The sequence below is a fragment of the Nycticebus coucang genome, chromosome 2 (assembly GCF_027406575.1).
Source record: "Nycticebus coucang isolate mNycCou1 chromosome 2, mNycCou1.pri, whole genome shotgun sequence".
Lineage (NCBI taxonomy): Eukaryota > Metazoa > Chordata > Mammalia > Primates > Lorisidae > Nycticebus > Nycticebus coucang.
In genome coordinates this window covers 116,729,333-116,752,933 of record NC_069781.1, presented here as the reverse complement: position 1 = coordinate 116,752,933, position 23,601 = coordinate 116,729,333, and the positions used below count along the sequence as shown (strand labels likewise).

At 49.6% G+C, this 23,601-nt stretch overlaps 1 protein-coding gene and 1 non-coding gene across 6 annotated transcripts in view; one reads left to right on the top strand and one right to left on the bottom strand.

Moving 5' to 3' along the window:
• The first annotated feature begins 6,394 nt into the window (after positions 1 to 6,394).
• The window catches only part of DOT1L (DOT1 like histone lysine methyltransferase), an 89,741-nt gene continuing 72,534 nt past the window's right edge, over positions 6,395 to 23,601 (top strand). For all 5 annotated transcript variants that reach the window (XR_008377712.1, XM_053580967.1, XM_053580954.1 and 2 more), the window contains exon 1: positions 6,395 to 6,701. Coding sequence is in view for 3 of the 5 variants with exons in the window: in XM_053580967.1 (XP_053436942.1) it covers positions 6,621 to 6,701 (81 nt within the window). In the remaining 2 variants the exon portion in view is untranslated. The remainder of the gene's footprint in view (positions 6,702 to 23,601) is intronic.
• Positions 18,541 to 18,647, bottom strand: LOC128579976 (U6 spliceosomal RNA). Its single transcript, XR_008378342.1, has one exon. It is a non-coding gene; the product is annotated as a U6 spliceosomal RNA (small nuclear RNA).

Below are 23,601 nucleotides of genomic sequence, written 5' to 3'. Positions count from 1 at the left end.
GTTGTGGCAGGTGCCTGTAGCCAGCTACTGGGGAGGCTGAGGCAAGAGGATTTGTCAGGCCCAAGAAACTGAGGTTGCTGTGAGCTATGACAACTCGGGCACTATACTCAGGATGACAAAATAAGACTATTCCTAAAAAAAAAAAAAAATGTGTATATATGTGTGTGTGTGTGTAATATAGCCGGACGAGGTGGCTCACACCTATAATCCCAGCACTCTGGGAGGCTGAGGTGGGTGGATTGCCTGAGCTCACAGGTTCAAGATCAGTCTGAGCAAGAGCAAGACCTCTCCTCTAAAAAATTAAAAAAATAAAAATAAAATAAAAAATAGCCGGGCATTGTGGTGGGCACCTGTAATCCCAGCTACTCGGAAGGCTGATCAGCAAGAGAATCGCTTGAGCCCAAGAGTTGGAGGTTGCTGTGAGCTGATGCCAGGGCACTCTACCAAGGGCAACAAAATGAGACTCTATCTCAAAAACAAAAACATAACAAAAAACAAACAAACAAACATTACACAATTATGAAAGGGACTCTACCTAACAAATGCAAACATTGTAACCTGATTCTTTGTACCCTCGAATTAACCTGAAACAATAATAAAAAAAAAGAAAGCTTTTGGGCGGCGCCTGTGGCTCAGTGAGTAGGGTGCCGGCCCCATATGCCGAGGGTGGCGGGTTCAGACCCAGCCCCGGCCAAACTGCAACAGAAAAATAGCCGGGCATTGTGGCGGGCGCCTGTAGTCCCAGCTGCTCGGGAGGCTGAGGCAAGAGAATCCCGTAAGCCCAAGAGTTAGAGGTTGCTGTGAGCTGTGTGACGCCACGGCACTCTACCCCCGGGAGGTACAGTGAGACTCTGTCTCTACACACACACACACAAAAAAAGCTTTTTATTGATAAACATACAAAAAAGTTCATGACCAAGTGTCTGGTGCCTCAGATAATACTAATGTACACAGCTATGATTTAATAAAAAAAAAAGTTCATAATAGAACAGTTCACAAAGTCATGGCCCTTTTTTTTTTTTTGTCGCCCTCGGTAGAATGCTGTGGCGTCACAGCTCACAGCAACCTCCAGCTCCTGGGCTTAGGCCATTCTCTTGCTTCAGCCTCCTGATTAGCTGGGACTACAGGTGCTCGCCACAACGCCTGGCTATTTTTTTGTTGCAATTTGGCCGGGTGGAGGTTCGAACCTACCACACTCGGTATATGGGGCTGGCACCCTACTCACTGGAGTCACAGGCATCACCCAAGTCATGGCCCTTTTAACATACCCAGCTCCACAGACCCCACCTCAATTCCACAGCCCCCCACAGGTGGCCACTGACTGAGTGCTGCCATCCTCTTGACTTCATGCTTGTGGAGTATATCTTCCTTTAGAGCTGACCTCTTTCCCAAAATGTAGTTTGGGAAATCATCCATGTGCATATGTATAAGGTGGAACGATCGTTCTACAACATCTGTTTGCTGTATTGTTTGAGAATAGTTAATGCTACTATGGAGGACAAGAGAAAGAAAGTGCCAGTGGGGCAGCGTCTGTGGCTCAAAGGGGTAGGGCACCGGTCCCATATGCCAGAGGTGGCAGGTTCAAACCCAGCCCTGGCCAAAAATAAAAAAAAGAAAGTGCCAGTGGAGGGTTTAATTTTTTTTTTGAGACAGAATCTCAAACGATTGCCCTAGGTAGATGTCCCATGGCATCCATAGCTCGCAGCAACCTCAAAGTCTTGGGCTCAAGCGATCTTCTTGCCTCAGTTTTTCTATTTTTTGGTAGAGATGGGTTCTTGCTTTTGTTCAGGCTGGTCTTGAACTCATGAACTCAAGCTATCCACCTGCCTCCGCCTCCCAGCGTGCTAGGATTACAGGTGTCAGCCACTGTGCCCAGTCCTGGAGGGTTTAATTTTAATAAGAAAGAGAGAGATCAAAATAGGATGGTGAGATCTCCTGGATGTGTTAAGTCCACATAAGGAGTCACGGGAGGGCTTGTAACTCCTGAGACTTGGAAAGGCACTGTGGACAATGAGGCTGCATCTTTCTCTGGACACTGTAGGGTGCTGGGCAGCATCCTTGCCCCCCTCCAGTCCATGCCAGAAGCATCCCCCCCCACAGTGTGACAACCACAACCACAACCACTCAGACATCTCCCAGTGTTCCCGGAGGGGTAAAATCATGCCTTGTGGAGAACCTCTCATCTAGATAGCAAGGTAGTAACTTGTAAGATCAGGACAGACAGCATGAGTGGAATCTATTGAAAGAGGAGAAACAGCCACAACCCTGCTCCCCTTAGCAGTAAAAGTTAATGATCTAACTAGTTATCAGTTAATCACATCACCCAGTCAGTCCATGGATCCAACACCATGAAGGCCATCACGACCCTGAGCTGAAAAAGAAAATATACCAGATGGACAGTTTGAGAAAGCTGCAATCATTGAGTTCTTCAACTAGAGATCAGAGGGCTAGATGATGTATAGCTAAAGACAGTAACTTTGGGAGGGTATAAGAACTCTGTGATACTTTCTCATTGTTAAGTTAAATTTGAGAATAAGCTCCCTGTCTTCCTGGGATTCTGAATCTTGGTAACAAAGGATAAAACTCGAACCCACAAAGCTCATGCTCCTGGTTCTGGCACCCGGTTACACTACACTACAATAAAAAGTATGGAACAAGGCTGGGCTTGGTGGGTCACACTGGTAATCCCAGCACTCTGGGAAGCTGAGGCACGTGGACTGCCTGAGCTCACAGGTTCAAGATCAGCCTGAGCAAGAGCAAGACCCTGTCTCTATTAAAAATAGAAAAACTAGCTGGCTGTTGTGGCAGGCACCTGTAGTCCCAGCGATTTGGGAGGCTGAGGCAAGAGGATTGCTTGAGCCCAAGAGTTTGAGGTTGCTGTGAGCTGTGCTACTGCAGCACTCTACCCAGGGTTACAAAGTAAGACTGTGTTTTTTTTTTTTTTGAGACAGAGCCTCAAGCTGTCACCCTGGGTAGAGTGATGTGGCATCACAGCTCACAGCAACCTCCAACTCCTGGGCTCAAGCGATTCTCTTGCCTCATCCTCCCAAGTTGCTGGGACTACAGGTGTCCTCCACAATGCTCGGCTATTTTTTGGTTGCAGCTGTCATTGTTGTTTGGCGGGCCCGGGCTCAATTCCAACCCACCAGCTCATGTGAATGTGGCTGGCACCTTAGCCACTTAAGCCACAGGTGCCGAGCCAAGACTGTGTTTAAAAAGAAAAAAAAATGGCCAGGCACTGTGGCTCATGCCTATAATCTAGCACTCTGGGAGGCTGAGGTGGTGGTTTGCCTGAGCTCACAGGTTCCAGAACAGCCTTGAGCCAGAGCAAGACCTCATCTCTAAAAATACCTGCACATTGTGGCAGGTGCCTATTGTCCCAGCTACTTGGGAGGTTGAGACAAGAGAATTGCTTGAGCCCAAGGCTTTGAGGTTGCTGTGAGCTATGAAGACATAGCACTCTAACCAAGGGCGACAAAGTGAGACTCTGTCTCCAAAATTAAGAAAAAGGAACAAGGGCTTACTGTGGCTCAGTCAGTAGGGTGGCAGGTTCGAACCCTGCCCCAGTCAAATTGCAACAAACAAATAGCTGGGCATTGTGGTGGGCACCTGTACTCCCAGATACTCAGGAGGCTGAGGCAAGAGAATCACCTAAGCCCAAGAGCTGGAGGTTGCTGTGAGCTGTGATGTCATAGCACTCTACTGAGGGTGACAAAGTGAGACTCTGTCTCAAAATAAAAACAAAAAAGAAAGAAAGGAACAAACAAGAAACTGAGTTAAGAACATGCTGATCTGAGACTAATAGAGATGGCATCCCCCAAATAGCCATCCATGGTGACCCTCCCATTCAATGTCCCATGAAGGCTAATACAAGGGTGGGCTGACCCAGGGTCTTCTTCAGGAAGACTATGTGGAAGAGTGTTGGCTCCAAGCATTTTCCCCCTGCTCTAAATCCTCAGCAAGATGGCTGTCAGGGCAATGGGAGGGGCACCCATCATCAAGTTCAGGCCATCTGGCAAGTACTCTTGCTGGAGGTGCCACACCTGAATCCCATCTTCTTTCAGATGTTGGGATTCAACTTGATCCACTACTATGTGAGTAAGCAGAGATGGATGGAATTTTCAATAATAAATACAGAAAATAAGGCCCAGGGCAGTGGCTCACACCTGTAATCCTAGCACTCTGGGAGGCTGAAGCGGGTGAATTGCCTGAGTTCACAGGTTCAAGACCAGCCTGAGCCAGAGCGAGACCTCGTCCCTAAAGATAGCCGGGCATTGTGGTGGGCGCCTGTAGTCCGAGCTACCTGGGAGGCTGAGGCAATAGAATCACTTAAGCCCAAGAATCTGAAGTTGCTGTGAGGTGTGATGCCATAGCACTCTATCGATGGCGACAAAGTGACACTCCATCTCAAAAGTAAACAGGCTCTGCGCCTGTGGCTCAAGCGGCTAAGGTGCCAGCCACATACACCTGAGCTGGTGGGTTCGAATCCCGGGCCCGCCAAACAACGACGGCTGCAACCAAAAAATTGCTGGGCATTGTGGCGGGCGCCTGTGGTCCCAGCTGCTTGGGAGGCAGAGGCAGGAGAATTGCTTAAGCCCAGGAGTTACTGTGAGTTGTGATGCCACGGCACTCTACCGAGGGTGACAGCTTGAGGCTCTGTCTCAAAAATAAATAAATAAAAATAAACAAATAGGGTGGCACCCGTGTCTGAATGGGTAGGGCACCGGCCCATATACCAAGGGTTGGTGGGTTCAAACTGAGTCTACAGCCCTGTATAGCCGGGCATTGTGGCGGGCGCCTGTAGTCCTGGCTACTGGGGAGGCTGAGGCAAGAGAATCACCTAAGCCCAGGAGCTGGAGGTTGCTGTGAGCTATGACGGTACAGCACTCTACTGAGGGTGATAAAGTGAGACTCTGTCTCCAAAAAATAAATAAAAATAAACAAATAAACAAATAAAAATAAATAAATACATACATACAGAAAATAAACAGAGTAAGTATCTTTGGCTTTGCTGGCCAGATGTGCTTCAGACTCCCTTCAACTCATTCCCTGTAAACATTCGCTCATCCACCACCTGTTCTGTGTCTGGTTCTGAATTGGCCCCAGACAGTAGGATACTGTGTGAGGGCACCAGAGAGGCTGAGTCTACAGTAGGGTTCAGGAAGGTTCCCTTACTGGGTCCTGGCTGAGTCTACCCTCTGCCATTAAAACTCCACCTGCACTCAAATGTCAGTCTCCCATGGGACCTTGGGTCAGCTACACCCTCAGAAGTTTCAACATGGAAAAGACAGCAGGTGGCTCAAGGAGTAGGGCGCCAGCACCATATACTGGGGTGGCGGGTTCAAGCCTGGCCCCGTCCAAAACTGCAAAAAAAAAAAAAAAAGAAAAGAAAAGAAAAGAAAAAACAGCAGGTGCTCACTGGTAACCACGGGTGGCTGCATTCCTCAGGAGGTCTCCAGAAGCAGCACCAAGGGGGATGCAGCTATAACAGAGAGGATTTATTTTAAGGAACTGGCTCCTGCAATCATGGGGCAGCAAGTCTGAAATTTTCAGGGCTATTGGACACTAGGGAAAAATCAATGAATGCTACAACTTGGAGGCAGAATTCCCTCTTCCTTGCAGATGGGGACCTCATTTTCATCTTCTCTTAAGGCTTTCAACTGATTGCATGAGATCTGCTAAAGAGAAAATGACTCAAGGACACTTGCTAAAGCATAGTAGGGCAGACTTGGTTCAGGACGCTCCTCAGTATAGGGTTTGAACTTCATTTTTTTTTTTTTTTTTTTTGAGACAGAGTCTCACTGTGTCGCCCTAGGTAGAGTGCTGTAGCATCACAGCTCACAGCAAACTCAAACTCTTGGGCTTACGCGATTCTCTTCCGTCAGCCTCCCAAGTAGCTGGGACTACAGGCGCCTGCCACAACGCCCAGATATCTTTAGTGATGGGGTCTCCCTCTGGTTTAGGCTGGTCTGGAACCTGTGAGCTCAGGCAACCCACCTGCCTTGGCCTCTCGGAGTGCTAGGATTACAGACGTGAGCCACTGCGCCCCACCAGTGTTTGTGAGGTTTTTTATAAGGTGTGTGGGGCTGTGGGAATCAGTTTCTCTCGGCAGTGGGATTCGAACTCACAAACAGACTGGGTCCCGCCCACAGGGTCTCCCCTGTATCCACTTTGCAGGGGCGGGGAGCGGCCGGGGGCAGCCGAGGACGTGCGTGCGTGCGTGGGTGCTAGCGGGCGGGCGAGTCCACGGGAAGGAGTGGCAGGGGGGTGGCACCCATGGCGCGGCGGGCAGGGCGGAGGGCACGCGCCGGCCTCCTCGCGACAAGCTCCCCCGCGCGCGCGCGGCGAGTGGTTCCGCCCGGCCCCCGGCTCATTGTGTTCGCCTCACGCCGGCCCAAGATGGCGGCGGCGCTGAAGGCCCCGGGCCTGTGACCACAAAGAGGGAGTTGGGGGCCGGACGGGAGCGCCGCGGCAGTAGCGGCGGCCGAGGCCAGGCCCCCCTCCCCTCAGTCTCCCGCCCCTCTGTCCTGCCCGCCCACCTCCGCCTGCCCTCCCGCCGGCAGCCCCGCCCCTCCCCCCAACCGCCCGACTAGCATGGTGCTGCGGCCGCGCTCGCTGACATGGGGGAGAAACTGGAGCTGAGGCTCAAGTCGCCCGTAGGGGCCGAGCCCGCCGTCTACCCGTGGCCGCTGCCGGTTTACGTGAGTGCCTCCCCCTCCCCGTCTTCGTAGGTCGCCCCTCCCCCGCCGTCCCCGGGCCTCCCCAAACTGCGCGCGCCGGGACCCTCCCCCCGGGAGACTGAGCGGCCGGGCTCAGGAGTCACTGTTGGAGCCCCCTGTTCCCGTATCCCTGGGAGCCCCGCGGCCGTTTCCCGGGGGGATGGCAGCTCGCGCGCGCTCAGAGTGGGAGCGAGCTCGTGGGCCGCCCAAGCCGGCCTTGCTGCTGTTGTCCCCGCGGGGCCGCCCCAGGGCGCCTGCGAGCTCGGCGGCTTTCCTAGTTGACGTTTCGACCTGAAGTTTTGTTGGCCGACTGGTTCTTGGCGCTGTCAGTTTGCTCAGTTCCTTTATTTTTGAGGACACCTTTTCCTGTTCCTTTCTCCTGGCCTTTTTTTTTTTTTTTTTTCAATAATTAGGAATTTTATCCCGCCAATCTTGAACGAGCAGGGCCGGCCTGACCTTTGGGAATTAGGAAATTTTGATTTCTTGGTCTTGAGTGGGCAGTACCGATGTGACCTTTGGAAATCAGGAATTTTTGTACCCCTAATATTGAGTGGGTTAGGGGTGGATGGACCTCGGGAAGTTAGGAATTTCTGTCCCCTTAATTTTGGGGACCTTTGGAAAAACAACAGGCCGGTGGAAACGTACAAGGGCGTCCCCCTAGTGGTTCCAGAAACCCACTCGGGGCGCCGGGATTCTGTGTCAAGGCGTCGGCCCTTGGAGACGGTGTGCATGTGTCCACCCGTCCCATTCTGTCCTTCCACGCTCGGGGCTGGGCAGCTCGCGTTTTGGGTAGAAGGTGGAGCAGGTGCCGTTGGTAAGCTATTTGGGGGCGCCTTTTTCTGCACGCATCGTGTTTTGGAGAATCTGCATGAGAGGCTCTGGCGGGGAAACCCACATGCCGCGGGACTCTAGGGCGCTCTCGTGTCAGTTTTTGGAATCGTGGTGGCTGGGGGGCGGAGTCAGGGCAAGATGAGCGCCCGGATAGCCGGGGTTGGCTCCGAGCCCCGGGTTCTGGCAAGTTGAAGGGTTCGGTACGGTTTCCAGCTCTCTTCGTGCTCTGCCGCGCTCAGTTCGCGTTTGGCCCGCGTCCAGAGGCTATCTGAGATCGACCCTGGGGCTCTGGCTTTTCCGGTAGGGCAGCTCCGGGTGTTCTCCTGGGCGTCTTGGGCAGGGATCAGGCGGGGAGACATCCAAGGACAGAAACTGAAAGTAGAGGAGGCGCCCAGTGCTCTTACCGGTTCCACCTTCAGCATTCCACGCCTTCCAAATCCTTCCCGCCTCTGCCTCCCTTTCTCTGTGGCGCACTTATCCTGGGAAGTAGTAGAAGGCGTCTGGCCATTACATTGTTTTAAACTTAATTTTATTTTTGCAGTTTTTGGCCGGGGCTGGGTTTGAACCTGCCACCTCCGGCATATGGGGCCATTGTCCCATTCCTTTGAGCCACAGGCGCTGCCCAATTTTCTTTTTTTGAGACAGTGTCTCAAGCTGTCGCCCTTGGTAGAGTACTGTGGAGTCACAGCTCACAGCAACCTCAAATTCTTGGGCTTAAGCGATTCTCTTGCCTCAGCCTCCCAGGTAGTTGGGATTACAGGTGCTGGCCACAAGGCCCAGCTATTTTTTTTTAAGTTGTCCTTGTTTGGCGCCCGGGTGCTGGATTCGAACCCACCACCTCCAGTGTATGTGGCTGGCGTCCTAGCCGCTTGAGCTACAGGCACCGAGTCTGAACTTAATTTTTATTTCTTCTTCTTTTAGTTGACATACAATATGGTTCACTATAGGACACACTGCTGTGAGTTTTGATAAGTCATGGAGTTCCTGAACCATTATTGCAATCCAGATGCCATACTATTCAATCACCCACCAATTCACCTCCCAAGTAGCTGGGACTACAGGTGCCGGCCACAACGCCCAGCTATTTTTTGGTTGTAGTTGTCATTGTTGTTTTGGCAGGCCCGGGCTGGATTCAAACCCACCACCAGCTCTGGTATATGTGGCTGGCGCCTTAGCCACTTGAGCTACAGGCGCCGAGCCCACCTCCCACTTCTTGACTAAACTGTTCTTTATTTTATTTTAATTAATTAATCAATTCATTTTTTTTTTTTTTTTTTTGAGATAGAGCCTCAAGCTGTCGCCCTGGGTAGAATGCTGTGGCGTCAGACAGCTCACAGCAACCTCCAACTCCTGGGCTCAAGTGATCTTCCTGCCTAAGCCTTCTGAGTGGCTAGAACTACAGGCACCTGCCTAATTTTTTTTTTTTTTTTAGAGGCAGATTCTTACTTTGTCGCCCTCGGTAGAGTGCTGTGGTGTCACAGCTCACAGCAACCTCCAGCTTTTGGGCTTAGGTGATTCTCTTGCCTCAGTCTCCTGAATAGGTGGGATTACAGGTGCCCATTACAATGCCCAGCTATTTTTTTTTTGTTGTTGTTGCAGTTTGGCCGGAGCTGGGTTTGAACCCTCCACCCTCGGTATATGGGGCTGGCACCCTACTCACTGAGCCATAGGCACTGCCTAGTCTTTTTCTTTTTTTTTGAGACGGAGTCTTACTATGTTGCACTTGGTAGAGTGCGGTGACATCACAGCTCACAGCCACTTCAAACTCTTGGGCTTAAGTGATTCTTTTACCTCAACCACCCAAGTAGCTGGGATTCTCTTGCCTCAGCCTCCCACCACAACTGCTGGCTATTTTTTTTTTTTTTTGTTGTAGTTATCGTTGTTTAACAGGCCTGGGCGGGACCAGCCCCCACTAAACTATTCTTATCTGAAGTTTTGCCTTTTTCAGAAGGTCAAAGGAATGGCTTCAGCTGTATATAGCTTTAGATCCAGTCAGGGCTCACTCAGAATGAAATTCTGAAATTCATCCAAGTTGCTGGGGGTTTCAAAATTATTCTCTTTATTGTCTTTAGTCAAATCTATTAGGGGGCGGACCACAGATTGTCCATTTGCCTGTTGGTCACAAGATATGTGGACTGTTTTTCAATTCTTGGTGATTAGGATGAAACTGCGTTAAACATCTGCTTGCAGGTTTCTATGTTAACTTCAGTATTCATGTCACTTGGGAAGTTTTTCAGGAGTGAAACTGCTAGGCCTTTGCTTAAGTGTGCATTTCACATCTCTCCATCTTAAAAATTGTCATTTTTGAGCATTGAGAGAGTTAAGAAAGTCCACTGGAGCCTGATATCCAGGCCTTGGGCAGGGGGTCTTGCCAGCTGCCTTTCCACTTTTCCCCAGTACTAAAGTGAAAGTTCATTTGGGTGATTTGTGACTTGACTGACTGCTGCCCCATTGTAAATAAGATCTTCCACTGAGGTCTGGCAAGAGCTGGCTTTCTAGTGGCGGGTGAGACTGAGCTGCCCGGCATCTTTCCCTCCCTGGCTACACACCACTTGGCAGGGGACAGGGTGTGCTGGGCCAGAAGGCAGGCAGGTCCAGCAGAATTCTTAGCCTTAGTAGCCAGTAGCTACCTTCTGTAACCTTGAGGTGATAACTTCTAACTTTCCACGTTCCCATTGAGTAATCTGGCTGCTTATGAGGAATGAGAGACGGTACTTCCTAGGATTTCATGTGTTAGCACTCTGTGAGGCCAAGGCGGGAAAACTGCTTGAACTCAGCAGCTTGACTTGGGGAGTTGGAGTCAAGCCTGATCAAGTACAAGACCTGGTCTCTATAAAAATAGAAAAATTAGCCCAGCGTTGCAGTGGGTGCCTGTAGTCCCAGCACTCAGGAGGCAGAGGCAGGTGAAGGTTGCTTGAACCCAGAAGTTTGAGGTTGCTATGAGCTATGATGATCCCATGGCACTCTAGGCTGGGCAACAGAGTGAGACTCTTATCTTAAAAAAAACAAAACAAAACAATTAAAGGAATCTATGGGTTGTTAAGAATTCTTTGATTGTTGGGCGGCACCTGTGGCTCAGTCGGTAGGGCGCCGGCCCCATATGCCGAGGGTGGCGGGTTCAAACCCGGCCCCTGCCAAACTGCAACCAAAAAATAGCCGGGCGTTGTGGCGGGCGCCTGTAGTCCCAGCTACTCGGGAGGCAGAGGCAGGAGAATCGCCTAAGCCCAGGAGTTGGAGGTTGCTGTGAGCTGTGTGAGGCCACGGCACTCTACCAAGGGCCATAAAGTGAGACTCTGTCTCTACAAAAAAAAAAGAAGAAAAAAAAAAAAAGAATTCTTTGATTGTCACAAGGACTGTTTCTGAAGCTTAGTCTTTCTGAAATGAAAGCCAGAGCACTCAGAAGACTACACATCTGAAAGGACCAAGACAGTTTATTCATAACTCATCCAAAAGCCCCACTGGGTACCTTCAGTGTTCCTGGGGACATAGAAGACAGGAAGCCAATATTCTTAGTTTCAAGAAATTTATAGAAGGCTAGGTCTGGTAGCTCACACCTGTAGTCCTATGGCTCTGGGAGGCTGAGGCGGGTGGTTTGCTTGAGGCTTGGAGTTTGAAACTAGCGTGAGGGAAGTGAGATAGCTGGGCATCCTGGCAGACGCCTGTAGTCCCCGCTACTTGGAAGGCTGGGACAGGAGGATCACTTGAGCCCAAGAGACTGAGGTTGTGAGCTATGATTCTCCCCAGGGCAACAGAGTGAGACTCTGTCTCAAAAAGAAAAATCTATGGAGAAAAGGCAGGTAGAGTATAAACAAAAGAATTGAACACTGGGAGGCCGAGGCAGGTGGATTGTCTGAGTTCACAGGTTTGAGACCAGCTTGAGCAAGAGTGAGATCCCATCTCTAAAACAAAAAAAATTGCCAGGCATTGTGGCAGGTACCTGTAGTCCTGGCTACTTGGGAGGCTGAGACAACAGAATCACTTGAGCCCAGAAGTTTGAGATTGCTGTGAGCCATGATGCCATGGCACTCTACCGAGGGTGACAAAATGAGACTGTCACAAAAAAAAAAAAAAAAAGAATTGAACGGATACTGTGCTGAATTTAGTGAGGTGGCAGAGGGGGAGCTGTTGGTTTTGCTGTGGGGGAGGCTTCTTGGGGGAGGGGGTCCCTGTAGGGGGAAGTGGAAACAAGCCTTTGTCCGCACTTGGAAATTGGGTTTGCCCTTGCGAATAGATGGGGGAGGGTGTCTTTTGTTACATACCTTTAGCTTCCAGGATAGCTGCTTTCCCAGAGCAGCTTGTGGTGACATTTCTAAGGCAGGGTAGCCTTGCCAATTTTGTGGGAATAGCACAGGTGGCATTTTTGGTTGTCTGGCAGCTGCCCTCAGGGCAGTGGACCCCAGAAGGGAGAGGGCCAAGAACTGAAAGCGCTGGGAGTGGGACCTTCCCTTTCCTGACTCACTGGGCTGTGGGTGGGCAGAGAGTTGCCTGCTGGCTGCTGAGGGCGCAGAATGAGCCATCCTGGCCATGACTCAGAAGTTATTTTCTGACACTGACCTCCATGAGTGTGTGAGTGTCCTGCTTAGTCTGAGCTCATGTGGGAGGCAGATTAACCTTTAGACTACTTTGTGTGGGTAAAGGAGTTGTCTCTTTAGAAAGGTAATGAATGGTACAAAAAACCTTATGTTCCATGTTGATGTCATAATAAATACTTGCTATTTCCTTTCTGGTAGCTTAAGAAGGGGGAATCCAGGAATAAGACCCCAGGTCATTCTCTCCCTAAGAACTGTTTTTTTCTAATTCTTTTTTTGAGACAGAGTCTCACTTTATTGCCCTCTGTAGAATGCCATAGCATCATAGCTCCCAGCAACCTCCAACTCCTGGGCTTAGGCGATTCTCTTGCCTCAGCCTCCGGAGTAGCTGGGACTACAGGTGCCCACCACAATGCTGGCTTTTTTTTGCTGCAATTTGGCCAGGGCTGGGTTTGAACCTGCCACCCTCCGTATATGGGGCCAGCGCCCTACCCACTGAGCCACAGGCCCCTGCACCCTTTTACTTTTTTCTTTTCTTTCTGTCCTAGAAGGACAGATTTAAATTGCCCTGAATAGGGCGGCGCCTGTGGCTCAAGGAGTAGGGCGCCGCCCCATGTGCCAGAGGTGGTGGGTTCAAACCCAGCCCCAGCCAAAAAAACTGCAAAAAATAAAAAATAATAAATTGCCCTGAATATAGGACAAAAAAGAGAGGCAGTTCCTTTGGGCGGCTCCTGTGGCTCAAAGGAGTAGGGTGCTGGGCCCATATGCTGGAGGTGGCGGGTTCAAACCCAGCCTTGGCCAAAAACTGCAAAAAAAAAAAAAAGAGAGGCAGTTCCTAAGTTGTTTATCTAGAATTATATTAAAATAACATAAGTGATCGGCTGGCTGTATACATTGTTCTTCTTTGTATCACAAATTTTATGACCTTGAATATAAAGGGTGATGCCTTTGGACAGTAGCTCTGGGAGGAGTAGGGGTGGCTGAAACCCTCTGTTCCCTTCTCTGGGCCTGGTAAGTGTTGAATACCTCACAGATGAACTGCTTTTCTCTTCTCAATCCTCTGGTCATATATAGGAAAAAAGCCAACTCAGTTTCTCCTGTATTTATTCAATAATCAGCACTTCTGTGACCAAATTTTTTGGGGGTTTCTCCATCCACCGGCCCACCCACCAGTTCTGCAGTTGACACCAGCTGGGGGGTCCTTCAGTTCATTTCCCACACCCTATCTGGAGTTAGTATCAGATCTCACAGGTTGAGGGTTAAGTTGTGATACTAACCCCCATTTTTTTTTTTCAGACAGAGTCTTTTTTTTTTTTTTTTTGTAGAGACAGAGTCTTACTGTACCACCCTCGGGTAGAGTGCCGTGGCGTCACATGGCTCACAGCAACCTCTAACTCTTGGGCTTACGCGATTCTCTTGCCTCAGCTTCCCAAGTAGCTGGGACTACAGATGTTGAGACAGAGTCTTAATATGTTGTCCTTGTTAGAGTGCCAAGGCGTCATAGTTCACAGCAACTTCCAGCTTTTGGGCTCAAGCGATTCTCTTGCCTCAGCCTCCCAAATAGCTGGGACTACAGGCGCTCGCAACAATGCCTGGCTGTGTTTTGGTTGCAGCCGTCATTGTTTGGCGGGCTGGGCTGTATTCCAACCTGCCAGCCACTTGAGCCACAGGTGCTGAGCCTTTTTTTTTTAAGAGACAGAGTCTTATTTTGTTGCCCTCCGTAGAGTGCCATAGCATCACAGCTCACAGCAACCTCCAGCTCTTGGGTTTAGGCAATTCTCTTGCCTCAGCCTCAGAGGTAGCTGGGACTACAGGCACCTGCCACAATGCCTAGCTATTTTTTTGTTGCAGTTTGGCCGGGGCCGGACTTGAACCTGCCACACTCGGTATATGGGTTCGGGGCCGTTCTCACTGAGCACAGGTGCCGCCCATGCCCAGCTATTTTTTTGTTGCAGTTTGGCTGGGGCTGGGTTCAAACCCGCCACCCTCAGTATATGGGGCTGGCGCCCTACCCACTGAGTCACAGGCGCTGCCCGAGACCTCTTTTCTAAAAATAGCCGGGCATTGTGGTGGGCTCATGTAGTCCCAGCTACTTGGGAGGCTGAGACAGGAGAATTGTTTGAGCCCCAAAGTTTGAGGTTGCTGTGAGCTATGATGCCACGGTACTCTACGAAGGGCGACAAAGTGAGACTCTGTCTCCAGAAGAAAAAAAAGAAAAGAAAAGAGAAAAGAAAGCTCCATTATCTGTCCGGGCAAGATTGATTGCATCAGTGGTCACACACTCCCTATCACTAGTGGATGAGGGGCAGACCCACCTGGTCCTTTAATCCTGCTTGGTTGTTCTGGTGACCTAGCCTGTCCCACCCTGTCCAAAGCTACCTGGGGTGCCCAGCCACCAGTCAGCTTATTATCATATAGCAAGACACTTAACACTTAGGAGACTCCTAAAAACCAAATATTGTAGTGTCACACACTCCCAGTCCTAAAAATCTTACAAAGAGCACCTGTTTTCTTTACCCAGTTCCCTCACTGGTAACATCTTATGAAATATTAAATAGCATAATTATATATTTGATGGGGCGGTGCCTGTGGCTCAGTGGGTAGGGTGCTGGCCCCATATACCAAGGGTGGCGAGTTCAAACCTGGCCCCAGCCAAACTGCAAAACAAAAAAATAGCCGAGCATTGTGGTGGGCACCTGTAGTCCCAGCAACTGGGGAGGCTGAGGCAAGAGAATTGCCTAGGAGTTGGAGGTAGCTGTGAGCTGTGACCAGGGTGATAAAGTGAGACTCTGTCTTTAAAAAAAAAAAATTATATCTTTGATGTGGATATAGGCAGGACACCCTTTCCTTGCTAAATTGTCTCCTGGGAAACCTCCCTCCTTGCTCTTTTTGTCTGACATGCTCTCTTTTTTAGGTGCTGTCTCTTTCCTCCCTGCCTATGTTTTGATCTCTCTAGTTGGGAGAAGTCTGTACCTCTTTTCCCCTCATTTCTCTTCTCTTGCAGTGGTTATACACACACATCTTAGCCTCTGCTGTGCCTCATCTGTCCCCTCAGACTATTGCTGTGATACAGGGTTCCCTCCTTCCCATTCAGGGCTGGATAGGAACCCCCATTTTGTAGGCCTGGGCAATGTCTTTATTTTTTTAATTTTCTTGAGACAGAGTCTCAAGCCATCACCCTGGGTAGAATGCTGTGGTGTCACAGCTCACAGCAACCTCAAACTCTTGGGCTTAAGCGATTCTCTTGCTTCAGCCTCCCAAGTAGCTAGGATTACAGGCGCCTGCTACAATACCCAGCTATTTTTGCTTGTAGTTGTCCTTGTTTGGCGGGCCTGGACTGGATTTGAACCTGCCAGTTCCCATGTATGTGGCTGGTGCTCTAGCCCCTAGAGCTACAGGCACCGAGCCAGGCCTGAGCAATTTCATGTAAGCCACCTGGCCTTTTCTGAAGGGAACGCCCTGCCATTTCCCTGGAGCTAGAGAGACTACATTCATTCGTTAATACTTCATTAACCTTGAAAAGTTATCTCCCAGACGGCGCCTGTCTTTCAGTGGGTAGGGCGCCTGCCCCATATACTGAGGGTTGTGGGTTCTAATTGACCCTGGCCAAACTGCAACAACAAAACAAATAGCAGGGCATTGTGGCGGTGCCTGTAGTCCCAGTTACCCGGGAGGCTGAGGCAAGAGAATCACCTAAGCTCAGGAGTTGGAGGTTATTGTGAGCTGTGTGCCAGGGCACTATACTGGGGGCGCCAATGTGAGACTCTATCTCAAAAAGAAAAAAATACCTTATTACCCCTAGACTGAGGCCCCACATGGAGACATCCTGCTTTTGGAAACTCTGTCTCAAAAAAAAAAAAAAAGAAAAGTTAACTACCAAGTCCTGGCCAAATGTGATTCTCTAGAGACCTCATACCCATGCAGCACAGTGGCTCATGCCTGTAATTTTAGCACTCTGGGAGGGGAGGAGCTCATAGGTTTGAGACCAGCCTGAGCAAGAGCGAGACCCTATCTCTAAAAATAGCCAGGCATTGGGTGCCTGAAGTCCCAGCTACTTGGGAGGCTGAGGCAAGAAATCACTTGAGCCCAGGAGTTTGAGGCTGTTGTAAGCTGTGATGCCAGGGCGCTCTACTGGGGAACACCAATGTGAGACTCTGTCTCAAAAAGAAAAAAATACCTTATACCCTTAGACTGAGGCCCCACATGGAGACTTCCTGCTTTTGGTTATTCGCTCTTCCAGAAGCTCTGTTGCTTTTTTTTTGAGACATAGTCTCATCATGTGCCCTTGGCGCCCTGGTGTTACAGCTTATAGCAACCTCCAACTTCTTGGGCTTAAGTGATTCTCTTGCCTCAGCCTCCCAAGTAGCTGGGTCTACAGGTGCCCACCACAACGCCTGGCTATTGTTTTTTATTGTTCTCTTTGCAGTTGTCATTGTTGTTTTAGCTGGCCCAGGCTGGATTTAAACTGCCAGCCTCAGTATATGTGGCTGGTGCCCTACCACCGAGCTATGGGCAGTGCCCTCTGGTGCATTTTATTCCTTCTGTATTCCTTTCTATCTAATAAATCCTATCTTACCACTGATCTGTGGTCTGTGGGTTCATTCTTTGAATCCCTGAGACCAACGATCTACTGCAGAAAGAAATTCTGGTAACACCTGCAGGTCACATCAGTGAGTGTGATGTCCTGCAGGCCCATGGCACTGATTGATACATGCTGCTGGTCTTGACTGGTGGACCTGTTGCTGAGAGTGAGGCACTGGGGTTGCTGGAGCAGTGAGGACCTATGTCCTGTCCTCTTTGTGGTCCTCTGAGACCCATGGAGGCCTGTAATGCACCCCAGCTAACTCATGTGCTCTTTGGGTTCCTCCTCTTCCTTCCCAGACTCTGCTGTCTCCATTTGTGTCCCCTGTTGCATTTTTAGCTGTAGGCATGGTTCTTTGTACTTCTTGGGGTCCTGTGCCCTGGGGCTGGCTTGAGTCCTCTTTCTTGTCCACAGCAGTGGGGACATTTATGACCTGGAGGTTAGAATACTGAGCCTGTCACTCCATCACTTCCACGTGACTGTGGAATATAACCTGTCTTCTGTGGCTCTGTTTCCTTATCTCTAAAGAGAGGGCTAGGTTTGTTGTGGGACTGGTGGGGTGGAGCACAGAGAGTGTGTTAGATTTACCAGGAGCTGATGGGTGGAAAATGTTTAATGTTAACTTTGGTAATGCTTTTTTTTTTGAGGCAGAGCCTCAAGCTGTTGCCCTGGGTAGAGTACTGTGGTGTCACAGCTCACAGCAACCTCAGACTCCTGGCCTTAAGTGATTCTCTTGCTTCAGCCTCCCAAGTAGCTGGGACTACAGGTGCCCGCTACAAAGCCCAGCTATTTTTTGGTTATAGTTGTCATTGTTGTTTGGCAGGCCCAGGCTGGATTCCAACCCGCCAGCTTCGGTGTATGTGGCTGGCGCCTTAGCCACTTGAGCTACAGGCACCGAGCCTGTTTTTTTTTTTGAGACAGTGTCTTAGGCTATCACCATGGGTAGACTGTCATGGTGTCATGGTTCACACCAACCTCCAACTCATGGGCTCAAGTGATCCTCTTGTCTCAGTTTTTTTATTTTTTATTTTTAGTTTTTAAATCTAAATTTATTTTTTATTTACTTATTTTTTTCTTACATTTTCCTTTCTTCATAGACGGTCTTACTATGTCGCCCTCACTAGAGGGCTATGGTGTCACAGCTCATAGCAACCTCCAACTCTTGGGCTTAAGTGATTCTCTTGCCTCAGCCTTCTGAATCGCTGGGATTATAGGCACCCACCACAACGCATAGCTATTTTTTGGTTGCAGTTTGGCTGGGGCAGATTATTTTTTTATTTTTTGAGACAGAGTCTCAAGCTGTCACCCTGGATAGAGTGCTATGGTGTCACAGCTCACAGCAACCTCAAACTCTTGGGCTTAAGCAATTCTCTTGCTTCTGCCTCCCAAGTAGCTGGGACTACAGGTGTTTGCCATAATGCCCAGCTATTTTTTGTTGTTGTTGCAGTTGTCATTAGTTGCTTTAGCTGGCCCAGGGCAGGTTCGACCTCCAGCCTTGCTGTGTATGGCTGGCGTCCTATCCATTGAACTACGGGTGCTGCCTTGCCTCAGTTTTTCTATTTTTTTTTTTTTTTTGTAGAGACAGAGTCTCACTGTACCGCCCTCGGGTAGAGTGCTGTGGCGTCATACTGCTCACAGCAACTTCTAACTCTTGGGCTTTCGCGATTCTCCTGCCTCAGCCTCCCGAGTAGCTGGGACTACAGGCACCCGCCACAACGCCCGGCTATTTTTTTTGTTGCAGTTTGGCCGGGGCCAGGTTTGAACCCCCCACCCTCGGCATATGGGGCCGGCGCCCTACTCACTGAGCCACAGGCGCCGCCCAGTTTTTCTATTTTTTTTTTTATTTTTATTTTTATTTTATTTTATTTTATTTTATTTATAAAATATGGAACGCTTCACGAATTTGCGTGTCATCCTTGCGCAGGGGCCATGCTAATCTTCTCTGTATCGTTCCTATTTTAGTATATGTGCTGCCGAAGCGAGCACCCAGTTTTTCTATTTTTAATGGAGATGGGGGTCCCACTCTGGCTCAGGTTTGTCTTCAATCTATGAGCTCAGGCCTACCCGCCTCAGCCTTCCAGAGTGCTAGGATTACAGCCATGAGCCCCTGCGCCCGGCCCGTGGACATAATTTTAAAAACCTGATACTTTAGGCCGGTTGTGGTGGCTCAGAGTGCTTAATCCTAGCACTCTGGGAAGCCGAGGCGGGTGGATTGCCTGAGCTTACAGGTTTGAGACCAGCCTGAGCCAGAGCGGGATCCTGCCTCTAAAAATAGCTGGGCATTGTGGCAGGTGTCTGTAGTCCCAGGTACTTGGGAAGGGTGAGGCAAGAAAATCTATTGAGCCCAAGCACATTGAGCTGTGACTTTAGGGCACTCTACCCAGTGGGACAAAGTGAGACTATGTCTCCCCCCAAAAAACCAACCAAAAAACAAACAAAAAAAACTCCTGACACTTTTTGTCAAAATTCAGATAAGTAGTGGGATCAGGCCTGTGAGTAGCCACTGCACTCCTGCCTGGGCAACATAAGTGGACTCGGACACTCAGTTCCAGGCTGTGTTTGTGGGGCCTGGGGTGGGGTGCCCAGAGGACCCCTGCATCCTGAAGGTAGCACACAAGTGGTTTGGAAGGGTTTCTGCATTGGACAGGTCTTTTGACTATAATCTGTGAGGACTGTTTAGTGGAATGGTGTTTCCCCTGCCTTGTCTCCATGAGGCCAGGACGTGGGGTGAGTGTGGGACACATTCCTGGCCCCACAGGTCTTTATTCACCATGGGATGAATGTGAAGGGACACTGGGGCTGGGAGTACAGCATAAGAGACTGGTTCTAGAAAGGTTCAACAGCCAGCAGGGGAGGTTCTACCCCCATGGGACATCAGTCTGGAGACACTTAATGGTTGTCACCACCACTGGGGTGGGGGAAGCCCGGGGATGCTGCTCAGCACCCCACAGCACACAGGGTGGTCCCAACACAGAGTGTGAGACCCTGGACACCAGCAGCACTGAGGCTTAGAGGTGCTGCCTTGTACAGTGTGCATCAACGTTGTATTCCTTGGGTCAGCTGTTTTTATTTCTTGGGGTACTAGTGATGGAAATCCAGGCTTGCTTTCTGAACACATCCATGCTAAGTACTGTCAGCAGTTCTTTTTTTTTTTTTTTGTTTGAGACAGAGTCTTGCTCTATGGCTTCATCAGACATAGCTCACAGCAACCTCAAACTCTTGGGTTTAAGTGATTCTCCTTGCCTCAGCCCCCTGAGTAGCTGGGATTACAGATGTCCACCACAATGCGTGGCTTGTTTTTCTGTTTTTAGTAGAGACAGGGGTCTCGCTTCTGGTCAGGCTGGTCTCAAACTCATGAGCTCAAGCAGTCGGCCTGTCTGGGCCTCCCAAAGTGCTAGAATTACAGGTGTAGCCACCACGCCTGGCCAATGTCAGCAGTTCTTGTTAGGACTGTTGTAGTTTCCTCACTATATCACCTCGAGGAAGAAACTGAAGCAGAGTTAATGTAGGTAGGAAGCTTATTGGACAAATAGGACTGCTGTCCCGACACAGATCCTAGTTGCCCTGAGTTTAGGCTGGACTAATAACAGTTAGGAGGGGATTTCGAAGTAAGAAAGCAGCAACAGTTCTTACTATGCTTCATTAAAATAAAAGAAGGTGATCAATGGCTTGTGTTCTTTGTGAAGATAATTGGGTGAGGGTCACCGTGGGCTATTGGGATAACTTCTTCGAGGTTTATCAGCCAGGCTAGAGAACTTTGGGAAGGACAGGAAGGACAAAAGGCTTATAAATAATTGCCCTGGGGCATTGATACTCCCGAGGACTCTTCCTGGCTCTCTGGGCCTGTTGAATTATGCGTATCTTTCCCCTACTGTTCAGAGCTCCTTTCCTTGGTCAGTTGATTGAGAGAAACCTGGGTGTGTGCATCTCTGCTTTGGTGCCCAGGTTTTGGGGGTCACCATTTCCTGCCCTCAGAGTGCTTACTTTCCAACAGGATAGACAGGGGCCATGCCAGGTCTGGGACTTAGGGCAGTCTTGCTGTACCAAATGTGGGAGGAGGAGCAGGGGGCAAGCAGGGCCTGGGTGAGGTGCTGTGGTACTTTTTCCTTTGGTTTAAAAAAAAAAAAAGCCTTATTGAGACAACTCACATACCATAAAAATCACCCAGTAAAAGTGTACAATTCAGGGCGGCGCCTGTGGCTTAGTGGGTAGGGGGCCAACCCCATATACCGAGGGTGGCGGGTTCAAACCTGGCCCCGGCCAAATTGCAACAAAAAATAGTCGGGTGTTGTGGCGAGCGCCTGTAGTCCCAGCTACTCGGGAGGCTGAAGCAAGAGAATCGCCTAAGCCCAGGAATTGGAGGTTGCTGTGAGCTGTGTGAAGCCATGGCACTCTACCGAGGGCGATAAAGTGAGACTCTGTCTCTACAAAAAAAAACTGTACAAATCAGTGATTTTTAGTATATTCATAAATTGTAGATTGTGGAGCCATCACTACTATCTAATTCTAGAACATTCTAGTTACCCCAAAAGCAGCCTGTCCCCATCAGCAGACACTGTCCACCCTCTCCCTAGCCTCTGGCAATCACGAATCTACTTCCTGTCTCTGTGGATCTGCCTGTTCTGGACATTTCATATAAATGGAATCAAATATTGTGTGTCCTTCTGTGTCTGGCTTCTCTCACTGAGCACGATGTCCTCAAGGTTCATTCATACTTATATATATACTCTGTGTCATAACCAGTGTCATAGCCTCCTTCCTTTTCATGGCCGAGTGATATTCTAGTGTGTGGATGGAACAGACGGTGGAGCTTTGAGGTCCTCAGTTTGGCATGGTCTGTGGTGATAATGGCAGGAAGAGTTCTAGTGAGATCTTGTGGTCCACCTTATGGACCAGTCTTGTGCCCAGTTTCCCTCCTATGTCATTTCATAGTAAGCTGGGCACTTACAGAGGACCTCTGGTGGTTGCTGGGCAGCCGCAGTTAGAGGGGCTGGAAGATCAATGGGTTTCGTCTTGTCTGACCTCAGGCTGCATGGTGTGCTCTGGTCCTGCTGCAGTCTGAGCCCCTCGCTCACTCTCCCTCCTGCAGCAGCCTGTCTTAGTTCTGTTGTGAGCTGCATGGACTTAGGCCAAGTGCTTTGGGGACCATAATTTCAGAGTCAAGTCTAAAGATGCTCTGCCAACTAAAGAATGCTGTGGAGTGATGCCACAGAGATACCCCTTGAGTCACGTGGATCTGGTAGCCATGTTAAAAAGGGTCAAAAGAGGCTGGCAGGTCAGACAGATTTCTATAACATATTCTATTTAACTAAGTCTAAGCAAAATATTATCATTTTTACATGATAAAATTGAGTGAGGCCAGGAGCGCTCATGCCTATAATCCTAGCACTCTGTGAAGCTGAGGCAAGAGGATTGTGTGAGGCTAGGAGTTTCAGACCAGCCTGAGAAACCGCAAGATCACATTTCTACTAAAAATAGAAAAATTAGCTGGGCATTGTGATAGGCATCTGTAGTCCCAGCTACTTTGGAGGCTAAGGCAGGAGGATTGCTTAAATTCAGGAGTTTGAGGTTGCTGTGAGCTAGGCTGACACCATGGTATTCTAGCTTGGGCAACAGAGTGAGACTTGTCTCAAAAAAAAAAAATAATTTGAGTGATTTTTACTGTGTGTGTGGGTGTGTGTATACGGAGTCTGGACTCCATGTACCTTTACTTGGCTGGCTACGTGTCATATACTTATGGCCCCTGTGGGGCTAGTGGCTACTGTCAGGATAATGGGACTCTGGAACCCATTTTGCTGTGGAGTCCCTTCCCTAGCCCCCACAGTGCAGTCCCCGAGGGGGCATTGCACAGTGATCCCAGGAGTGCAGGGCACCCTTCATTTAGAGTTTGGGTCCCACTGGATTGTCTTGCGGGTCTTTTGGTCAGCGGCTTGGGATAAGAGCCAGGGGTTGTTGTGCCCACTGTCTCACCACCAGGAAAGTCCTGCTTCTAAGAGAGACCTATTCCTTCCACTTGAAGTCTGGTGCTCCGGCAGGCTCTTTATCAGAGTATTGCCTCTCCTCATTGATGGGATAGATCCTTGTGTCACTGATTCTCCATGGCATATGGGGATGGGGGTTGGGAGGGTGTTCATTCATTGGTGATCCTTTGCCAAATGGCCCAGCCTCGCCTAGGTTTGGGGTTTTCCTTGTTACTTAGCATTGCAGTCTGCTGTCTCAGTTGTAAGCCGCAGTAGGGGAGAGGCTGGCTGGCTGGCAGAGTATTTTTAGCTGTGGTTTTGTCTTGCGAATACTTTCTTTGTCATAGCCCTGTGCAGGTCATAGTTGGTCTTGGCGCAGAGCCCTCCTTCCTGGTGACTCATTGCCTGGCTGTGTTTCTCACAGTTACGTACTTCATTTGAGCAGAAAACCTTCCCTGAGAGTCAGATGAATCACAGGTATGAGAGATAGGAAGGTGCTGTTAAAGCATTGACTCAGCACCCCCTGCCCCAAGAAAAATTACTTGGAGAAACGTCATTTGCCCTTTTCTGTTCTCCTTCGTAGCCTGACATTATTTTAGTGGGACAACATTGTCACACAGAAGCAGCAGTGGGTGGACTTGACCTTTGTTGTAGCCCCTGAGCCCATTCCAGCTCTACCCCAAAGAGAGCCTGTCCTTCAGCTCAGGACACAGTCCCCCAGCTGAGCAGTGTGCGGACATTGATGTGCATGTCCTTTTGTGTTTTTTTTGCAGTTTTGGCTGGGGCTGGGCTTGAACCCGCCGTCCCCAGTATATGGGGCCAGCCCCCTACTCTTTAAGCCACAGGCACTGCCCATTTTTTTTCCTTTTTTTTTTTTAAAGACAGTTTCACTTTGTTGCCCTTGGTAGAATGCTCTGGCATCACAGTTCACAGCAACCTCCAGCTCTTGGGCTTAGCTGATTCTCTTGCCTCAGTCTCCC